Source organism: Girardinichthys multiradiatus, chromosome 14 (assembly GCF_021462225.1).
Source record: "Girardinichthys multiradiatus isolate DD_20200921_A chromosome 14, DD_fGirMul_XY1, whole genome shotgun sequence".
NCBI classification, from domain to species: Eukaryota; Metazoa; Chordata; class Actinopteri; order Cyprinodontiformes; family Goodeidae; genus Girardinichthys; species Girardinichthys multiradiatus.
Genome location: NC_061807.1, coordinates 19217498 through 19236557, shown reverse-complemented (window position 1 = coordinate 19236557; position 19060 = coordinate 19217498). Strand labels below are relative to the sequence as shown.

Here is a 19060-nt window from a genome sequence, read left to right as displayed (position 1 = left end):
ATGTGTGAAATCTCAGTAGTTTTAATACCATTTCATTAGCATTAAATGCTCAAACCATTGACATTCTGGACATTGCAATCGGTCCTATCTGTTTTTCTTAACAGCAACAAATATTTTGCCCCAGCTCAAGTTAGCCTCCACATGCAGGATAGCCTAAATGTACTTCCACCTCATGGGTGAACCCACGATCTAAATGCATAACCTAACACACCAACACCTTCAATTGTTTCCAAAGATATATCTTCCCTCATACATACAGCTACAGCCCTCAATAACTTACACCTGTTGCTAAGTTTGGCATCTTTATTCTGTTTTGAAATGACTCGTTGGTATTTAGGCCTCTTTCTAACCTGATACATAAAGCTACAGTCTTTATGTTACATCTGTTGACGATATCTTCATGCAGCTATTTTACTATAGTGCTAATGTTAGCATGTATGTTAGCATGTTTTTTTTCTCTGTTTTGTTAAGACAAGTTGATAATTTGGCTTGTAACGAATTTCAATGCAGTTTCACCTAGTTTGTAAAAAGATTTGGATGAGATCTCCAGTGTTGCAACAACCAGTACAGTCTCTCTCTCAGAGTGAATGCCATTGAGATGGCTAAAAAACACTTAATGGGTTTTCCCACCAAAGTGTATGGTTCCAGTGCTTAACCAGAGCTGGTGCTAGAGCCAGTTCCTGGCTTTACGTACGCCCTGATCTGGTTTTCCACAGCCAGACTAGAGAGCCAGCTTGGTGTCATGTTATTATGCCATTATAAACATCTCATTCAGAAAAATTGCATCATTTTATTAGTGTCAGAGCTTGCAGCGGTAGAAAAACAACAAAACATGGTCTTAAACAAGCACTAACACTAGTTTAGCACTGGAATTGGTTTGGTGGAAAAAAAAACTTGGTTAAGGAGGAAAACCCTAGATTCACTAGATTAAAAGAATAGGACACATTACCAATAAATACAGCTTTGGAGCCCTAGCATAGAAGAATTGGATGTTATTTTAAAAAGTGTCCATGTAAAATCCACACAGTTCATTGGGTGTACAGCTGACATACAGCAGACTATCAACAGATATCAGAAGTTGTGTTCTGTCAGGGACTCTAAAACTGATCCTTTAAAAATACTTCAATTGGGACCACAAATTCCAAGCAAACGTTATCCCTCGTTTCTTTATGTTTTCCTTCCAAGCAGAAACTTTTCTTGTAAACTTTTAAGTGGTGTTGATCAATAGTTTTCAATATTATACAGCAGTTTTTCTTTGGACTTGGCTCTTTACATATTAATTTTTAGTCCAGCAGGTGATGATAATTCGGAGGGAAATGTTTTCTATTTTATTTGGAGTATATAACTCTGGCAAACAAATCGTTCAGGCATAAAAAGGCACAAACTAGTGTTAGTGTCATAATAGATGGCTTTGCAAAGAAGTACATAAAACTTTCTTACCAGCGCGCTTTTAGAAAGAGACTAATGGTTCCATTTTTTTGTAGCTGATACTGTGACAAATACCAAAGATTACAATTTCGCAGAAACAAATTTGTAGTTTAGCACTACGGTGATTCGGAAGAGTTAATAGGTAAAACCTGGGAAACAGTGGATCAGGGTTGTCCACGTCCAGTCCTTGAGAGCTTCTATCCTGAAAGTTTTAGATGCATCCCTTTTCCTACACACCTAAATCAAATGAATGGCTCATTGCCAGGCCTCTGCAGAGATGAATGACTGAATGCTGATGAGGGAATTCAGCCTTTGGATTCAGGTGTTTTGGAGAAAAGGTGCATCAAAAACTTGCAGGATGGGAGCACCTGATGACAGAACTAGGACCCAGTAGTAAATGATCCACTAAACAACGATGCATGTCTCAGATCTTTTTGTATTGCTCTTTTCAAAACACTTTCAGACAATGTTCATCAGTCATAGATAGTTTTTAAGGTTGTCCTCTACTTGTCTACTTTCCTTATTTTTAAGCAAACACTGCCCAACATGCATTCAGGGTCGGATATGAGAACTCAAACTACTGATTAAAACCACTTTAAGAGATTACAATAAAAAAAGTGTGTGTGTGTGTGTGTGTGTATCACTTCTTCCTCTTAACATTCATCTGCCAAATGGAGAGACTGGCTGCAAAGACATGAACCTGCAAAATATAAAGAAATTAGAGGAAGTTTGGCACTTTCTTCATAGCTTTCTTCAGCATCCATCCTCATCCCATCAGGGCTGCAAATCAGCTCCTCCATCACCTCAGTCAGGATCAAGCTCTTTGGTGGACCCTCAGACGCAGGAAACTGTACAGGAAGCGATGGGGTCAGGTGACAGGAAGAAACAACCTGTGTGACATTCTTTCATGAATCCCACATTATCTCAGGGTCTCTGGAAGTAGTCCTCGAGCAACGGAAACACACCCAAAATATATGACACACTAACGTGCACAGACTCAAACATACATAGTTGATGCCTGGCAGTTTCTTAAAATAGCCCAAAATGTCAACAGAAGCCTGAATGAGAACTTGTTGCCTCCCAAGATAGCGCCACACGTCACCTGCGGATACAAGCAAAACACAGTTACATTTCTTTGGTGGAACAGCTAAAACTTCAGTTATTTTTGTTCCATTTTGTTCCATTAGTTCAAAGTGGATAATTTAGAACTATGATGTCATAAATGGCCCACAGCATAAAATGTAGTTTACAAAGCAGGAAAATACACCAATTTTTAATTGCTAAGAGTCTTTTACACATCTTTGGGCTGTGAAAGTGAGTTTTATCTTATGGCCTTGGCTGTTCAACTCCAGATAGCTTCTGAAACTGATACCTTTTTCAGTATTGACCAAAATATCCTTGTTCAGAAAAGAGACAGGAATTTGAAAATACTGTGCCAGGAGATGGAGATACAGTTGACATCAAGCAGAACATTTAAAGACGGAGGAAGAACATTCTTAGCGTAGCTGGTGAATCTCCAGTAAATGCTCGAAGCTCAATTTTTACATTTGGCATTGTTTGGCCATTTCCACCATCACATCAGCATCTGTCTGTCCGTCCGTATGCATTTTGTTCAGTGTAGACATCATCTGCATAGAACAGCATGGGACTGAGGAACACTCATGTAGTGAAATGCAGAAGACATCTGGCCTTGTCAAAGTCCAGACCTAAATCCAATCTAAAATCTGTGGCAAGACTTGAAAATTGATATTTTGCATATTCTTTGAAATAAAAATAGGAAGAATTTTCTGTTTTTTAGATGTAGCGGCATAGCTTCACATACTTGCAGATGTAACTGCAGGGAAAGATGTTTCTACAAGGTATATATTCAGCTGATGAAGGATTGATTTTCATTTCATGCCACATGCATATGAAACAATGCATCCTATTTCTTTTTCTTCACTACTATGAACTACTTTCTGTTGACATGTCACACAAAACCCTAATAAAATAGATCGAAGTCTGCTGTTTTGGTGTAAAAAGATGTTACTTTCGCTGGGTACTGTAAATACCATGTTTCCGCTCTCCCTTTATTAGGGTAAATACCACTTATAAATAGGAATGTGTACTAACAGACATGGAGTTAAACATCTGCAAAAACTGTTCGACTCATTTCCCTCAAACAAACTTTAGGGCTGGTGCTTACTGCAGTCTGTGCTTTCACAACTAATTTGAGTAAAAACTGAAACTGACAATAACCACTTGTGTCTGGAACAATACTGGACGTATACAAAAATGAATTAAGGTAGTGTTGAACCTTTGGTCCAAAAATGTCACCTCCTTTTTGTGTGCATTTGAGGGTGTGTTGTCTGTGCATATTCAGGTGAATGTTTGAGTCGCACTGTACAGCCTGGGGTGGGGACCTGGAGCCACAGGAAAGAGCCAGAGTGGAAGGTACACATACACACATATTAAACGTGGCTGCTCTTTGACATGGAGTCTGGGCTATTGTGTAATAAAAAACAGTTTTAGCAAGCAAGAGAGAGGAACAGGAAGAGAACTTATGATTTATGATCCGACTGCAAAGACTACGGGTGAAATTTATAACAAGGGGGACTGAGGGAAATTACAGAACGGAGTGGCAGGGGGCTCAGTGCAACAATGTTTAGAAGGAAAAACTGGGGAAAGCTGAAAAACAGCTTCATGTACTCTTTACTGAACTTCAATGCAAAACCTTTAGTTACCAGTAATTTCTTTATATTTTATTTCCAAAAAAGTAAGACTTTGTTGTAATCATGGTTTGGTTTCATGGTTTCAAATACAAATCTGATAAATTTGGTAAGTATGAAAGTGTGGTATGCATTTGTATTCATCACAGATGTGACTGTACTTTGTAGAATCATCTTTTCCTGCAGTTACAGCTGAAAGTCATTTGGGGTTTGTCTTTACCAGCTTTGCACATCTAGAGACGAAATTATTTCCCCATTATTTTTTTCAAAATAGCTTCAGCTCATTCGGGTTGGATGGAGAGCGTCTGTGAACAGCAATCAAGTCTGGCCACAGATTCTCAACTGGATGTAGGTCTGGACTTTGACTAGGCCATTCAAACACCTGATTATACTTTGACCTAAAACATGTCTTTGTAGCACTGGTTGAATGTTTAGGGTCGTTGTCCAGCTGGAAGGTGAACCTCTGAATAAAAATGGATGGACCCATGCATTTAAATCCGAGATTGTTTATGCATTATTTAGGATTTCTGAGACATGTACTCTGTTGGTGAAAACAAATAAGGGGCATTCCTGGGATACTCATAAATGCTATTAAAATTATGTCTCATTTCACTCTCAACATGGGCACAAAAAAAAGGGACTCATCCAGTGCTTGAATCATGTGAGAATCATGTGAGAACTGCATAGCAGATTTCATTTTCATTTGTTTCCAGAAAAAGTGTCAGGAGTAAAAAGGTCCTTTTTTATATAAGAGATTATGCATGTAAAGCAAAACAGCAAGACATTTAAAGGTACATTTTATGTCAAAAAGCCCCTTTGACAAGATCAAACCACCTAAATGAGGGAATGAAAAATGCATTACGAATAGGCAGCCTGAATAGAAGCAGTGGTTTCAGCAAGAAACGCCTGTCCTAGAAACCTAACATTTATTTTGAAAAGGTGTCAAGTTTGTGAATCCATTTTTTAAAATCTCCCATGCATAACGTCTTCAATAAAGCCTGAAAAACATGTATGTGAACGAGATATGTTTCCAGATAGACTTTATCAAACACATAGCTGCAGTTCACACACAGCTCACATGCACATGTGTGTTTAATCACACATTCCTATGGGTCTTTGGGCAGGGACACATATCACAGAACGCTGTGGATGGATGATCTGCAGGCGCGCACACAGAGCCTTAAATTTAGGTTGACACTCAGGGGAGCATCTGGCATTCTTGAATTTCATGTCCCCATCTCCTTTCAGCATATACAGCCGTGCAAGTAAGCCTCTAAGACCAAGAAGAACACAACAAAGAAGCTGGATGACCGCTCATATTTACGTGTGCCAGTTAAAAGCCTCGCTGCAGCATGTTGGACCCTTTGCAGTTGGGCAACGGAGGACCCACTAACCCCCAAATAAAGTGCATTACAGTAATCCAGCCGGGTGGTAATAAAGGCATGGCTCACTGTCTCAAAATATCTTTTTGGAATAAATTTTTTTTATTTTGGCTATCTGCCTCAAATGATAAAAACTCCCTTTAACAACTGACCTGATGTGGTTGTCTAATTTGAGATCAGGATCTACTTCAACTCCTAAATTCCTCACTAACAATTTATTGTACTGAGTCAAGGAACCTAGATTTATAGGGGAGTGACCCGCAATACCTCCAAAAACCATAACCTCCGTCTTGGTTTCATTAAAACTCAAAACATTCATTGCCATCCAGGCCTTCATGTCCTCAGGAAATGACAAAAAAATCTAGATTTGGTGTTATGAGAAACAAGAAAACTTTGGATGGCACAATTATTGTATAAAGTGCCTTGCAAAAGCATTGAAATCAGAACTTTTCTATAATTTGACACATAACTGATTCTAAGGTGTTTGGGTAAATATTTTCGTTTGTATTTTGACAATTTCTTTGTTGTTTATTTTCGTGGACCAAGCAGAATCATGGAAGTAGATTAAACTTTGTCAACGTGAAATTGGGATAGTAGTGCACTTTGAGACTCTGAGAGGGTCTGAGGTGTTTCCTTACATGTCTGCACTGGACACAGCAGGCATCGATGGAGATGGTGGAAACCAGTACTTACCTACAGTAAGTCTTCTGCTCTTTGATCCAGATTTCACACTAAATGAGGTTTCTGCCAGCTGATGCAGAATGCCACCCACAGTGTGGGCTACAGTCGCCCTCCTCTGTGATTTTGAAGTAATGCAACCATCTCATTTATTGCAGCTGAAAACTAAAAGCTTGTGTTGAAAGCAGTTACACATTAAGGTCCTTTCAGCAAAAGAAATATGAAAGCTTCAGAAGAACTGGGAAGTGATTTTAAAAGCTAACCTGTCCTCTTGCTCTACTAAATTTATATTCATAAGAATATATTGAAAGTACTCAAGATCAAAACCTCTCTTTAAGACATGTTTTTCCAGTTTTATTAAGAAAATTCAAATAACGACTCCCTCTTATCTGTAATAATTTTTATACTAGACCAGCACAAAAAGGTGTTCAGGGTTTTTAGAAGCTCCGATGCATGACTGTTCACACCTAGAGTTATTTTAGCTCTCCTCTTTTAATTCATAATTCCCGTCCCTGCCCCTCTTTAGGGGCACAAAATTAGAGCTTTACATGTAAAAAAAACCAAAAAAAAAACCACATCAGACGCCGTAAAAAAGGCCACGTCGTCAAACGCGAACTCGTCTGATAACAAATTTGAGCTACAAGAGAATAGGACGATTTTGTTTACTTTACGTGAATGGGGAAGCAAGGCGGGGCCTGTCTTCAATATGAACCAATCGCGTCGCGCGGATGCTTTGATTGGCGTTCGTTTCAACCAATAAGTGAAGAGTACAACTGGACAAGTGGGCTACGACACTGTTTTCCCCCCCCCCTCTCAACGTTTAGGCTGATTCTAGCGTTTTTTATCGGGTTTTTAACTCAGTAAAACGAGCAAACCGAACCAAGATACAAGAGTTAAACAAGCGAGTTGGGGCGGACTGGAGAAATTTCTTCCCAGCGTGGGTTTTTTGGGGGCCGTTAAAGAGCCGCTTTGCTCCCCTCCTCTTCTGACAGCTGGTTTGCGGATTGCCCTCAGTTTACACTTAAAAGTTCAGGGGTGAGTGTGTGAAAACTAGCTTGAAAAAGGCAACAGGACAGGCTGAACGTACTCCATGTAAATAACTACACGCAAGGCTGTGCTGTTTTCTAAACAGAATCCCATTTCTGTGTAGTTACATCGAACAGTGTGTAAAAAAAAAAAAAAAAAAAAGCGGTAATAACTCAATGCAAATGTTATTAAAAAGATCAGAATACGGTTGGATGGGGTTAAAAGTAAGTAACTGTTGCTTTTTTCCATGAGCAACAACAATGTATACTCAAGTCACTCACCGGAACATTTTACTAACAGCAACCCCACGTATTCAGCCACTTTAACATTAAAACAAAACGGAAACGTCTGGGTATTTATTTATTTATTTTTTTTAATTAGTGGCGAGAAATGCTTTCATTCACGAAGCCACGCAGGCATTTGTAGAAGAGAGTGACGAACATCGTGGTGGATGTTTGTCCACATGCTGCGTTCAGGTACCTATTAGAAGCTCAGAATTTTGAACATAACCACTTCCTTAAATAAAAAAAAATAAAACAAATCGCTACAATTGGAAGATGTGCAGTTATTTGTTTTACAAAAGCAAAACATTTTACTAACCATTCTGACCTTGTAAAGTTTACTTAAAAAAAGGAAAACAAAAAGTATTTTATTTAAAGGCTTAATGCTCTGGCTATAGAAAACACGCACAAAAAAAAAAAAAAAAAAAAAAATCAGAACTGTTTTATTTATCTACCGAGCTCTCTGACTTAATAAAAGATAAGAAAATAGAAAAAAGAACAGAAAACTAAATGAAAGAGACCTGGTGAAAGCTGGAGTCGGTGTTTGTGACTGACCTGTAAGAAATCGGCTTGAGGGAATGAGATTTATATTTAGAGGAAAGGTGAGCATCAATCAACATAAACAGAGTAGCAGGTGGTTAGAGAGGAGCAGGTTCCTGCAGTGATAAATCCTGAGTTTGCGTTGACCACGGAGATGATGCTGAAACACATTGTTTGGAGCCATTAATCACACAAAGCATTTATGGTGGCAATTAAAAAAAAACAAAATCCTGCATGATAAAACTCCATCCTGCAAAGCTGATCTGTTAGCAGTTATACGAGAACCTGGTTTAAAAAAATCAGGTTGTTTTTTTTTTTTTTATCATCGGAGTCCATGACTTGTCCTGATTTGTTTTGTGCTGTGAAACTGACCTGAGCGAGCATCCCCTGTCAGTAGTGAGTTCATATTGTTGCCAGAGTTGTAGGTTTGAGATCCAGATTGTTTTATACCAACTACGTCACAGAGATGAGACATCTTTCCTAAATGAAAGTTTTGATGCATGACCTTGAAAAATGTCAGTACTCTCTACACACAATCATTTATTTTCATCAGTGAAATGAGAAAAGTGTTGAATATTTTACCTGTAGAGGTAATGACTGCTATCTGCTCTCAAATAATTTCTGTGCAAATGCAGATCAGTGCATAATCTGCCAGTATTCATTTATTTCAGTCATGTATTCTCAGGCATTTTGCCTTTGAACCGTCTGCGCTGATGTTTGAATGTGTTTCCTTTTACAATCTTTTCTTTAACTTCGTTCTTCTTAACATTTTTAAGCATGTCCGCGACTTTGTGCTGCATTTCCTCCTGAAAGCAGCTGTATAATCATTTAAAGTTGTTTCAGCTCTCTTCCTGCAGCTGGTTTTTTCCTCCCTGCCAATCAGGCTGCAGCGACAGCTCATTAAAGCCTGGAACCAGCTGCACAGTCATGTGCAACCACAGGGCAACTTTTTATTTATTTTTGAGATATGGTAAACCGTTCATCTAATTTACCAAGTACCTACCCGTACTTTTTAATAAAGCAGCTGGTATTTTATGATCCACTGAATTTGACCGTAGGGCATTAACATTAGAATTGGGTTGGGTTGTCTGTATTTAAACCAGAATCTCCTAAACTCAGGACAGCCTCATGTTGTTAGAGAACGGTGAAACGTTATGCCAGACGTTTTTCTGCTCAGCCAAGCTTTTGCGCAGAAAGTTAAACATAGTTTAGCACCGTCTTGCTAAAATAGAAGAGATGCCATGAAGAACACATTGTTTCTTTGTGTTCAGCGTTCAAGCAGCATCACTGGAATCAAAGACTTTTCAATAAGCAACCTGATTATTCTGTCTTTGCATGTGATATATTGTATTTTTATTTATGGGAGCATGTTTTAGGTTTTATCTTGGATGCAATATAAACAGAAGCAGCAGGATCTATTCCGTTTTATTTTTTGGCAGCATAAATTTCAACTGTGGTCCTTTACTGGACTTCACTAAACAATGTAACTAAACATGCATTCCTTTCTAACTGGTAAATACAAAACCACAACGTCTGTTTCCAACTGCTTGTGATGTTTATGAATTTTATAAGTTTTTATAGTTGAGAAAACCAGGTGGTAAATGTCGCTATCCACATTATGATGTATATATGGTTTATTCTCAGCAGAATTAAAGGAGAGCTAAAGCCTGGCTTTCTGTCAGAGTGTAAAATGAAGAAAGGAGGTCAAGGGGCTGTCTAAAGCAGGTACTTAACATTTAATCTGTAAAAACAAGCTTAAAAATAAAAATACTAGATCTTTAATGTCACCATTAAGCCGTCGGTCCACGGAACATTTAGAATATATCAGGCCATATTTAGAAACTAGACTATAAAACGTTTTCTTGCCGAGTTGCATCGCTGTCCCTGAAGTACCGACATGTCCGACCAGCTATAAAGGCCGTGAACGCGTCGGCAGAGCTCGGTAGCAGCAGGCTAACAGGACTTAGCTCAGAGAAATCCCCCGCTGGAGAAACGACGAGCGAGCACTCTTCGTCGCGCACTTAAACCCGAGTAACGTTGCGCATTCAGGCGAACACCGACGGTACAATGCCAGGTAATTATAACAGTGGAGCGGGTGCGTGTAAATGCCCGGTGGTTGGTGCGTGTTAGGTGGCGGTTATCTCCGTTAGCCGACGCTTGTTTTGTTGACCTGCTTCAGGGATGCTGCCATGCTGTTAGCAGCCTGCTAGCTAGTAGCAAAGCCCACTTTGTTTGGCCTCGGATATTCGCGTAGCACCTGCGTTTGTCCTCGGTCCGTTTTGAGGTGTTTTCAAAGCTCGTTGCGTCTCTTTAAAAAAAAAAAAAAAAAATTATCTTTATTTGACGCTTGTATTGTTGGGGCTGTTTTATTATGCTTGTTGACTTTGAAGTAAAAGAACAGTTTGGAAGCAACCCCCGCCTTACTCTTTGTTGTTGCTGGGATAGCTTCTCATCTTTTATAGGCCCCCCGTCCGCTGACAGTCTGTTTACAGCTGTCTTCTAAGCATTACCTCAGCTAAATCCTTTCACAGCAAGCTGCCCAGGGCAGAGCTTTACACCTGGCGGAACCCGTTAGCAAGGCATTAGCTCCGAGCTACGCCGCTCATCGTTACATGCAGCTCGGTTACATCACAAACGACGAGGAAGGGGCATATTTAAGCCGTTTATTGAGGCTAAAACGGACAGATCATCGAGATGATTGTCTGAAAAATACAACGGAATAGAAAAACTATACGAAGTTCAGACATTAGGACCCAAAAATTAAAAAAAGTAGTTTTTTTTTTTTTTTTTAAAACGTCGTATTATGTGATTAAATGCAGAATGGAGTCGCCGGTGAATGACGTTCAGTTTTAATCTAAACCAGTACCGGACTTGGTTCTGCTGGTAAACTGGCCCAATAGTGGCTGACAACAAATTCTTGGTGAAGTGACAAAGAGGACAGGAGAAAAGGAAAATAAAGCGTACACTTTCTTAAAGCTGGGCTAGAAAGTGACACATTGTCGGTATTAATTATAGGCATGCGTTGCTGCTATTAAGAAACCATGACTAAAGGTATGTTTCACAACTGTAAATAAATGCAATTAATCATTTCTGCAGTTAATCAGCACGGTTGCACTACTTAATGTAATTGGTGTACTGACTAGCCTATTTGATTTGGTACCTTTTTTTTTTTTTAAACTTTTAGAGCAATTGAGTTTAAACCCGAACAGCGATTTAGAGCTAAAATGACTTTGCTGTGTTGCATTTTATTAAACCTCATGGCAATGCATGTCACAACATAAGTATCATAAATCAGTACATGTTGATCATCTTTTCAAAGAAACATGTTTATGGCCACCTCATATAATTAACAATATAATTAAAAATAGATTTGTTGAAAATAACTGTCATCATTCTACTCGGTTCCTTTCACTAATGAAGCAAATCTGCAGCTTTGCACCTCACTTAATTCAAATGTATAATTTCTCTACTGGCCCATATCACCTTGCTTGACATAGATTACAAAGCAGATGTGCTTTTAAAAAAAAAAAAAATCTTTATTACAAAGTTACATTTCAAGGCAGACATGTGCATTAAAAACTACAGTTTTACATTGATATGTTTTTGGCAGCACTAATCATATTCTTATGTTTAATCAATCAAGCATAACTTGGTGAATGTTGTGTGATCAGTCAGTTTTAAATGAGGCAGACCTAACGTTACGACTTCACTCTGGAGATATTCGTAAATAGTCAAAACAAGCTGAATTAGTTGCTCTGTTTTTGTTGTTCTTTAAGATTTAAAGTTTCCTTTGTGACGCTGCTGCTGGACATCGTTTCTGCAGGTGTTTAATTCCTCAGGTGTAGTATGCATACATAAAGGTTGTTTTTATTTGGGCCACATAGAATATTTAAATATTTTGGTTTCGAAGGATCTTTCTCAGGTTCACACTTACTGTGCTTTTTATTTTCTTCACTTTTGTGTCACTTGTCTTTTGTTCGTATTTTTGAAGCAACTCCCGGCAGCATCATTTTCAACACATTTAAATCGGCTTGTTGGCTTTTCTTTAATTCTTTTACTCTCTCCTGACCTGTTTTTGGTTTTCTAGGTTGCATCTTGTGTAATTTGCTGCACTCGATAAGTAGACGTCTAACCAGACGCACGTTTTCCCTGTGCTCTAAACTGCTTGGATTACATTTTTATTCACGCTGTCCTGAAAAAACGGTTTTTCCGTCTGCGTCAGGTGAAACTCTGCTTGCACGCGGCGGTTTTGTTGAAACAGTTTCTCGGACAAAACGGTTCTGAGTTTGGAATTGGCTCATTGTGTGACGTTTTCTGCTTGCTGCTGTAAATCAGACATTAGAAGAACGATGCGCGTCAGATGTTTTACCGTTTGTGGCGCCGTGGCTGCCTCATGACTGGACTGTAGCAGCAGGAGGATTATGTCATCATTATGGGCATCTCTCATCATAGTAATATTACGCCTGTGACAGAAAAGCACCGATCAAATCCCATCTCGCATCTCATTCTCTGCTTCTGTCACAACAGGCCGCTGATCCTGTGGTTATTTGTATTTCTGTGGGTTTCATTTGAACCTTTAGCATTAATTTAGAAGGAGGGACAGCCCCACTGAAGGAAGAGGAGGAAGTCCACTTAGAAGGGAAACTAGATGTCTTCTTTTTCACTTCTCCTGCAGATTGTTTCAGGCCCTGAACAGATTTACTCCACTGCTTATCAGTTTTCTAGCAGGGATACCACAAGGTCTTTTTCTTTAACAATAAGCTTGTTTTTTAATTTGTCAAAACTAATTTTCCAACTAATGTTATCTTTACAATCCAATTTTTTTTTTTTTAAACTGGGATAAAGAAAAAACGATTTGTTCAGCTGAACAGAGTCGGCCCGTTAACACATGCAGACGCACGGTGTGTGTTTTAATGTTTCCATAAACACCTAATCAGGGAAAAACATGGCAGACGGGACAACTGGTCTAGTTTCATTGTGCGTTCAGCAGCTTAAAGAAATCTTTATGGAGGTTTTGTCTTCGCTGTCGGCTCATAATCAACCCGTGTGTGCCGTCTGATCATTCATGGCACCTGTGCTGCCGAGGTTCTCTATGAAACCTTGCAGAGCGTCCAGGCTTCCTGTTTATCATCGCCAGACTGGAATTTCTCCCATGCTTTAAACCTCTTCAACCTGCAAGACTTGTCATAACTCTGCCCATTTGACAGCGTTGCAGATGCCTTTCCCGTCACGTTTGTTTTGGAGCTGGGATGTAGGGGTCCATCACGCAGGCACAGACACCAGTAGTTTGGGGAGCCTCTTCAGACAGGAAAACAGTTGTAAATATTGTTGAGGTTGTTTTCAAACAAGTGTCAAACTGCAGTCCTGGAGTGCTGTTGTCCTGCAACGTTTGGATCTCTTTTATGTCAAACGTACCTGAATGGACTCAACTTCTACCAAGTCCTCCTAATGACCTAGTTATTTAAATTAGGTGCGTTTCAGAAGAGACTCGTGTCAAAGTTGCAGGACACCGGCCTTCTAGGGCTGGAGTTTAACATCCTTGTTTTAGAAAATAAACTCAGAAAACTGATGGCTGTGGTTGTCCTACTTTCAAGGCAATTATGGTTGAAACTGGAAAATGTTTGAGCTCTTCTTTTTCTTTAAACTACAACAGTTTGATGTCTGCTTTCTGCTACATATTGGGTGAAAATCTTGTTTTGTGTAAAATGCTTATTGTAGGACAAACGTATGAATATGTTGCAACATCCAGCAAGATGACACATGACTATTTATTTGCTTGGATCGCATCATGTGCAGCAATCTGCAGAAGCTGGAAGGAAAGAAGCAATATTTCTGCATCTGTGATTTTGTTTATTACTTTTATTATGGGGTAAAATAATTGATGGTGAAACCCTGCTGGGATCTGAGGTTTAATGAAGCCGATTACCTGCTGCACTCTTGTTAAACCCTTGTTACAGTATTTCTAATCCCTTGTCCACAGTTTTGGCCTCAGATTTGCTTTAATGACGACTCTGTGGCTAAAAAAAAAAAAAAGACAGACTGAGTCATCTGAGCCACATCACATTAGAACGTGCTTCAGCATTTGTGAATGAAATTATAGACTGTAACCCTCAGTGCTCAGCCAAGGAGCTTCTGTTTCCTCAAATGTTTCAAGTCTTCTCCTGGAAAGTGAGCGAGCCTTAAATTGTTAATGTTGTTTCCTGTCTTTTCCAGCTTTATCCTGATTTTTAAACTTCATTTGCTTTCCATTAGCCTGAACTCCACTCCCTGATTTGTTTGCCTGGTGATGGCGCTGCATGTTTCTGTATCCATCTAGGGTCGTGCGTGCGTCTCTGGTTAGTGGTGAAACGCGTGTATTTTACAGCAGGATCGCCGTCTGCCTTTCTAAACAGACTAGAGACGGTAAACAAAATGCCAGAGACTCTGTTTAGACTCCAGGCTCATTTAGACAATTTGTTGAATAGTCTTAACTTAAATTGACTCAGTGAACAGGGTCCATCCCAGCCGGTTCTCTTATCAAGAGATGGGTTTGTGTCTGCAGCTGTACATTTAATGGGAAGAGATTCATTTATCTGGATCCTGTCTGAATTATTTAAACGCGGTTTCAAACCAGATCTTGTAAATTTAACCCGTTGGCTAACGGCTGACTCGTTACTGTAATTCCCCAACAGAGCCAGCTGAGATGAGCGGTCCTGAGGTCGCCAACACACCGGGAGGCGGGGCGCCGGGAAAGGAAGGAAAAGAGCCGGTGGCCAATGGGCACGCAGGAGACGGGCCCGATGCCAACCCGTTTGCTGAGTACATGTGGATGGAGAATGAGGAGGAGTATAACAGACAGGTGTGTTCACATATTATGCAACCTGGACATTCTGCACCTTTCCACGATCATTCACACTCCTGGCAGATTTAGATGTAAAATGATTTTCATTCAGTCTAGAACTTGGTTTGAAATGAGGCGGACGTCTCTCAAAAAATAATGTAAGAATATAAAAGAAGTACAGGTTTTGAAAAACCTGTTGAATGTTTTTCCATTTTCAATAACCAATGGAAAGGTCTCTGAAGAGCTTTTATCTCTGGTGACGAGCTTCAGTCTTTTTGAGGTTGGAAGGCCTGTTGCAATCACCCTAATCTTTAGCTTCCTCCAAACATCCAAACACACGTTCTCTCATTTGTCTGCCATGCTTCACTTAACTGTACGAAATTGTGAACTAAATATGAAAGACTGGAGATGTTCAGACTCGGAGAGACTTTCATATTTTTACTGCTTCTCATGTTTTTAATTCCTAGGTGGAAGAGGAGCTGTTGGAGCAAGAGTTCTTGGAGCGCTGTTTCCAGGAAATGCTGGAGGAGGAAGACCAGGACTGGTTCATCCCTTCGCGTGACCTCAACAACCAGGGAGTCAGCCAGCTGCAGCAGCAACTCAACGGGCTGTCGGTCAGCGACCATCACAGCAACGTGGAGGAGGTGGCGGTGAGTTGTTTTCCCCTCCTGCATTGTGTATCACTAACAATTAGTTTAAAGAAAAATGTTTTTTTCTTACTGTCTCTTTCTTCCGTCTGCAGAGGAAGAGCATCTTGAATCCTGAGGCGAAGGAATTTGTGCCAGGAATGAAATACTAGAAGTCCCCCTCACCCCCTTGGAGCCTCCATGCACACATGAGCCCTTGCACATCCAGAGACTCTTACGGCCGTGGCTGCACATATTCTTATTGCTACACACACACACACACACACACACACACACACACATATATTGAAGTCAGTGGCGTGCCGGTAGGCCCAGTTGGGGGGTGGGGGGATTTCTTTTCCTTTTTTTTCTTTTTCCTCTTTAAGCTTTTTATTTTGTTTGTTTTCTCGTAAACTGAGGGGCACTTGGCTCAGAGGAGGGCTGTGGTACCAGCACCACCACTCCTGCAGAAGCTAGCTCATCATTGCATTTCACGTGTCATATTTTGCTGTTTGCAGAGCATGCAGAGCACACTGTAGTTTCCTGGGAACTGTGGCAGCTACCAAGGAGTGATGCCGGGTCAAAACTTTAATCCAAAAAGCTTTACAGAAATTTAAATTTGTTCGGATCAGCACTCTTTAACTGCTATTTTTCTTCTTTCTTTTTTTTTTAAATGAGCAAAATCATTTTCAGCAGGGAGAGGGTTTCAGCAACAGCAAGGCTAAAGGACATGAATGTCAGGGGACTCCGGTGAGGTTCTGCACCTGCTCTGTAAACTCATCAGTCGTTAAACATCATTAAAGTTGATGAAGGCTCTGTTCCAAAACAAATGCAGACCCCTAGGCCCACCCCTCACCCCACCGCGGCAGTTCGTTTCAGGTCAACAGACTAGACATGGACATCTGTAATTGTGGATGAAAAAATTATTTTCATATTTTTTATATGGAGATCCAGGTTTATCTTTTTGTCCAGTGCATACGAGCGGAGGTGGTTAACGTCGAAGTCCTGCATCAAGTTAAGTTTATTACCGAAATATAGATTCTAATAGTTTATTTTGCTGACAGCTTCATGCTTGGTTTCAGATTGGGTTCATTTGGGGACCATCTTCGTTTCGGGGGGACTGGTTTGCTTTGAAACACAGCCGCTGCCTCCTTCTGCTGGACCGGCTCGATTTGTTCAGCGTCAGATTTGGTGTCCATGTCCGGTTCTCAAAAAGCTTCGTCTTTTTTTTTTGTTTTTGTTTTTTTTGTTCTTTCCACTTTGTGTTTTTGAGGATTAGGCGTTGGTCTCTACTGTGGTGTCCAATTTGTCCTGTTAAAGTAGAACATGGTGGACAGTATTGCATCTCTGCCATTGTTTTTATTCCTGATCAAGGACAGAAATAGTTTTTTCTTCTGGACGAAGTTCTACTTTTAAACCAGAACTTCATGAGTTCCAGGTTTTTCTAGAGTTTTAGTTATAATAATAATAATATCAGTTAAATTGTAAGGAGATACTTTCAGAAAATCTATTTCCAGTCAGCAGTAATCTTGATTTACGTTTTCTAAAAACATTCAGGTTAGCTTAAAATTGCAGCGGCAGTATTATTTAAAAAAAAAAAAAAGCATCTGAATATTTCACTACTGGGTAATTGGTTCGATTAGCAAATCTTCCAGGAAGCACTTTGTGCTGTTGCTGCCCCCTGGCTTTAAACGATGCAACAGAGACACAGAGGTTCGGGTTTTCAAGGAGAACTTCCTCACGATGTTGGACCACAGCATGGAGAATGGAGAAGCCAATGGGGGGGGGGTGGATCGTACAACATGAAATCATTTTTGGTGATTTTTGTTTGAGTTAGATGACAGAAGCTGTTTTAAAAAAGAAAAGGAGAGGAAAAAAGGTTCAGAAGACACAGTGTGAATTTCAATAGAGGTAAAAATGATGAAAAAAAGACGAATAAAGATGCTAAAGACAAAATTGGGCTTTTACTAGTTTTTGTTTTTATTGCTTGCATTTGAAATTACACGGACACATGATGCATGTACACTAAAAATATAAACAATACTCAAATTTAATTTCATAGCTTAAGCAAGTTAAATACAACTTTTGAAGTTGCTGATTTCCAGCTCTGTTTTGTCGAGTTATTTTACATGTTCAGCACCTTCCTACAGAGGTGCATAATGGACCGTTATCACAGGTCCTTCCCACCAACAGCTGTAAGACTTTATAACCATCATTGCTCCCAACAAACCGTTTACATCCCTGCTGTTTCTGCAGTTTTTTTTATTTCTGGTAAATAGTTAACTCGAATCAGAATCAGCTTTATTGCCAAGTTCGTACATACAAACAAGGAATTTGACTCCGGTACACTTTGCTCTTTTGTTTTGTTTTTGTATTACCATACTCACATTTTGTAATGTGAGTATGGTACTTTTTAATAACTACGGTATTTTTCGTTTTGTTGTAAATTTGCCCTTTTTGTATTTGACCTTTTGCATTCTTCCATTTGCCTTTTTACATTGCTGCTGATGCCCCTGAATTTCCCCACTGGGACAATAAAGGGTATTTGTTCTATCTGGCTAAGGGACATTTAAACAAATATTGGTGGCTATATTTTGAGCCTTGGTGAATAATTTTCACCCAGCATAGTCTAAAACAAAAAGCAATAAATAGTTTTTTTCTAAGAAACCGTTGCAGTCATGTTATACAATCATTCACCTCTTATAAACAATGGTTTAAATAAATCAGATACTATCCCATAACTATTTTTGGGGGCTAAGCATAATTGTTCATCTGTGGTAGTCCCACTTTAACTGCAGGAAAGAAATAAAACCCTCACCTAAACACAAATGAGCCTCATCTGGGTGGCTGCCAGTAGTTGGTTGTGGGAGTTATGACTCACGCTCAGCTCCTGTGTCCTTGGGGAACACATTTGAGCCCAAACTAGCCCTGACCGCTATTCTCTTTCAGGAACAATTAGTTGTAAAGCCTGAAAAGTGTAGGTGGTGTGGTGAAGACAAAGCTCTTTTTAAAAAAATAAGCACTTTGACTGGTTCCTTAGGTTTTAAATGAAAGAAGACGACTCTTTTCTTTAGGTGTGTATTGGGGGTTGTTTCTGTGACAAGGAGGAAGACGACGTTAAATCTGACAGATCTTAGGCTGGGCCCACTGGGTGGAGAAATACGAAGACAAGGAAAGAGATCAGAACATTATGGTGACACCAGTAGAGGATCAACTGCCTCCATCTGTACCTGAGCAGAATAGCTGGCCTGATACTCTGTCAGTGGTTGCTTCCTGCTGGGCTCTGTCCAGGCACTGCTCCGCTGCCCATGGGCCAGTGGTTGGAAGCTGCTCTGACAGATTTGACGAGGGACATTCTGCGTCCCACAGCAGCAACTAAATGATTTCCATCCACAGCTGGGAATGGGAGAGAAGCAGAGACTTTAATTATCAGAAAATAATCTTCAGTGATTAAAGAATGTGGATTCTGTAACTTACTAACGGCACTGTCTGGAGGAACGCTGAAGGAAAGGGCTGTTCTGCACAGCTGGGCTTTGGATGCTCAAACGGTTCTCCCTGGTTTTTGAATCTA

The 19060-nt window shown here is 39.9% G+C and overlaps 2 protein-coding genes across 3 annotated transcripts in view; one reads left to right on the top strand and one right to left on the bottom strand.

Moving 5' to 3' along the window:
- Nucleotides 1-7054: 7054 nt before the first annotated feature.
- paip2b (poly(A) binding protein interacting protein 2B) lies at nucleotides 7055-17445 on the top strand. Of its 2 annotated transcripts, none has more exons than XM_047386218.1 (4): nucleotides 7055-7231; nucleotides 14715-14881; nucleotides 15331-15513; nucleotides 15606-17445. In XM_047386218.1, exons 2-4 carry the CDS (start codon nucleotides 14726-14728, stop codon nucleotides 15660-15662), a joined length of 396 nt encoding a protein of 131 aa, XP_047242174.1. In that variant the 5' UTR covers nucleotides 7055-7231; nucleotides 14715-14725; the 3' UTR covers nucleotides 15663-17445. The 2 variants fall into 2 exon arrangements, with proteins under 2 accessions (XP_047242174.1, XP_047242173.1); XM_047386217.1 differs by lacking the exon at nucleotides 7055-7231 and adding an exon at nucleotides 9960-10117.
- Nucleotides 17446-18553: 1108 nt separating this feature from the next.
- The window catches only part of LOC124880844, a 7461-nt gene continuing 6954 nt past the window's right edge, over nucleotides 18554-19060 (bottom strand). Inside the window, exons 7-9 of the mRNA XM_047386216.1 lie at nucleotides 18967-19057; nucleotides 18720-18885; nucleotides 18554-18636 (exon numbers count right to left, since the gene is read on the bottom strand). Coding sequence (XP_047242172.1) covers nucleotides 18607-18636; nucleotides 18720-18885; nucleotides 18967-19057 — 287 coding nt within the window. The 3' untranslated portion in view covers nucleotides 18554-18606. The remainder of the gene's footprint in view (nucleotides 18637-18719; nucleotides 18886-18966; nucleotides 19058-19060) is intronic.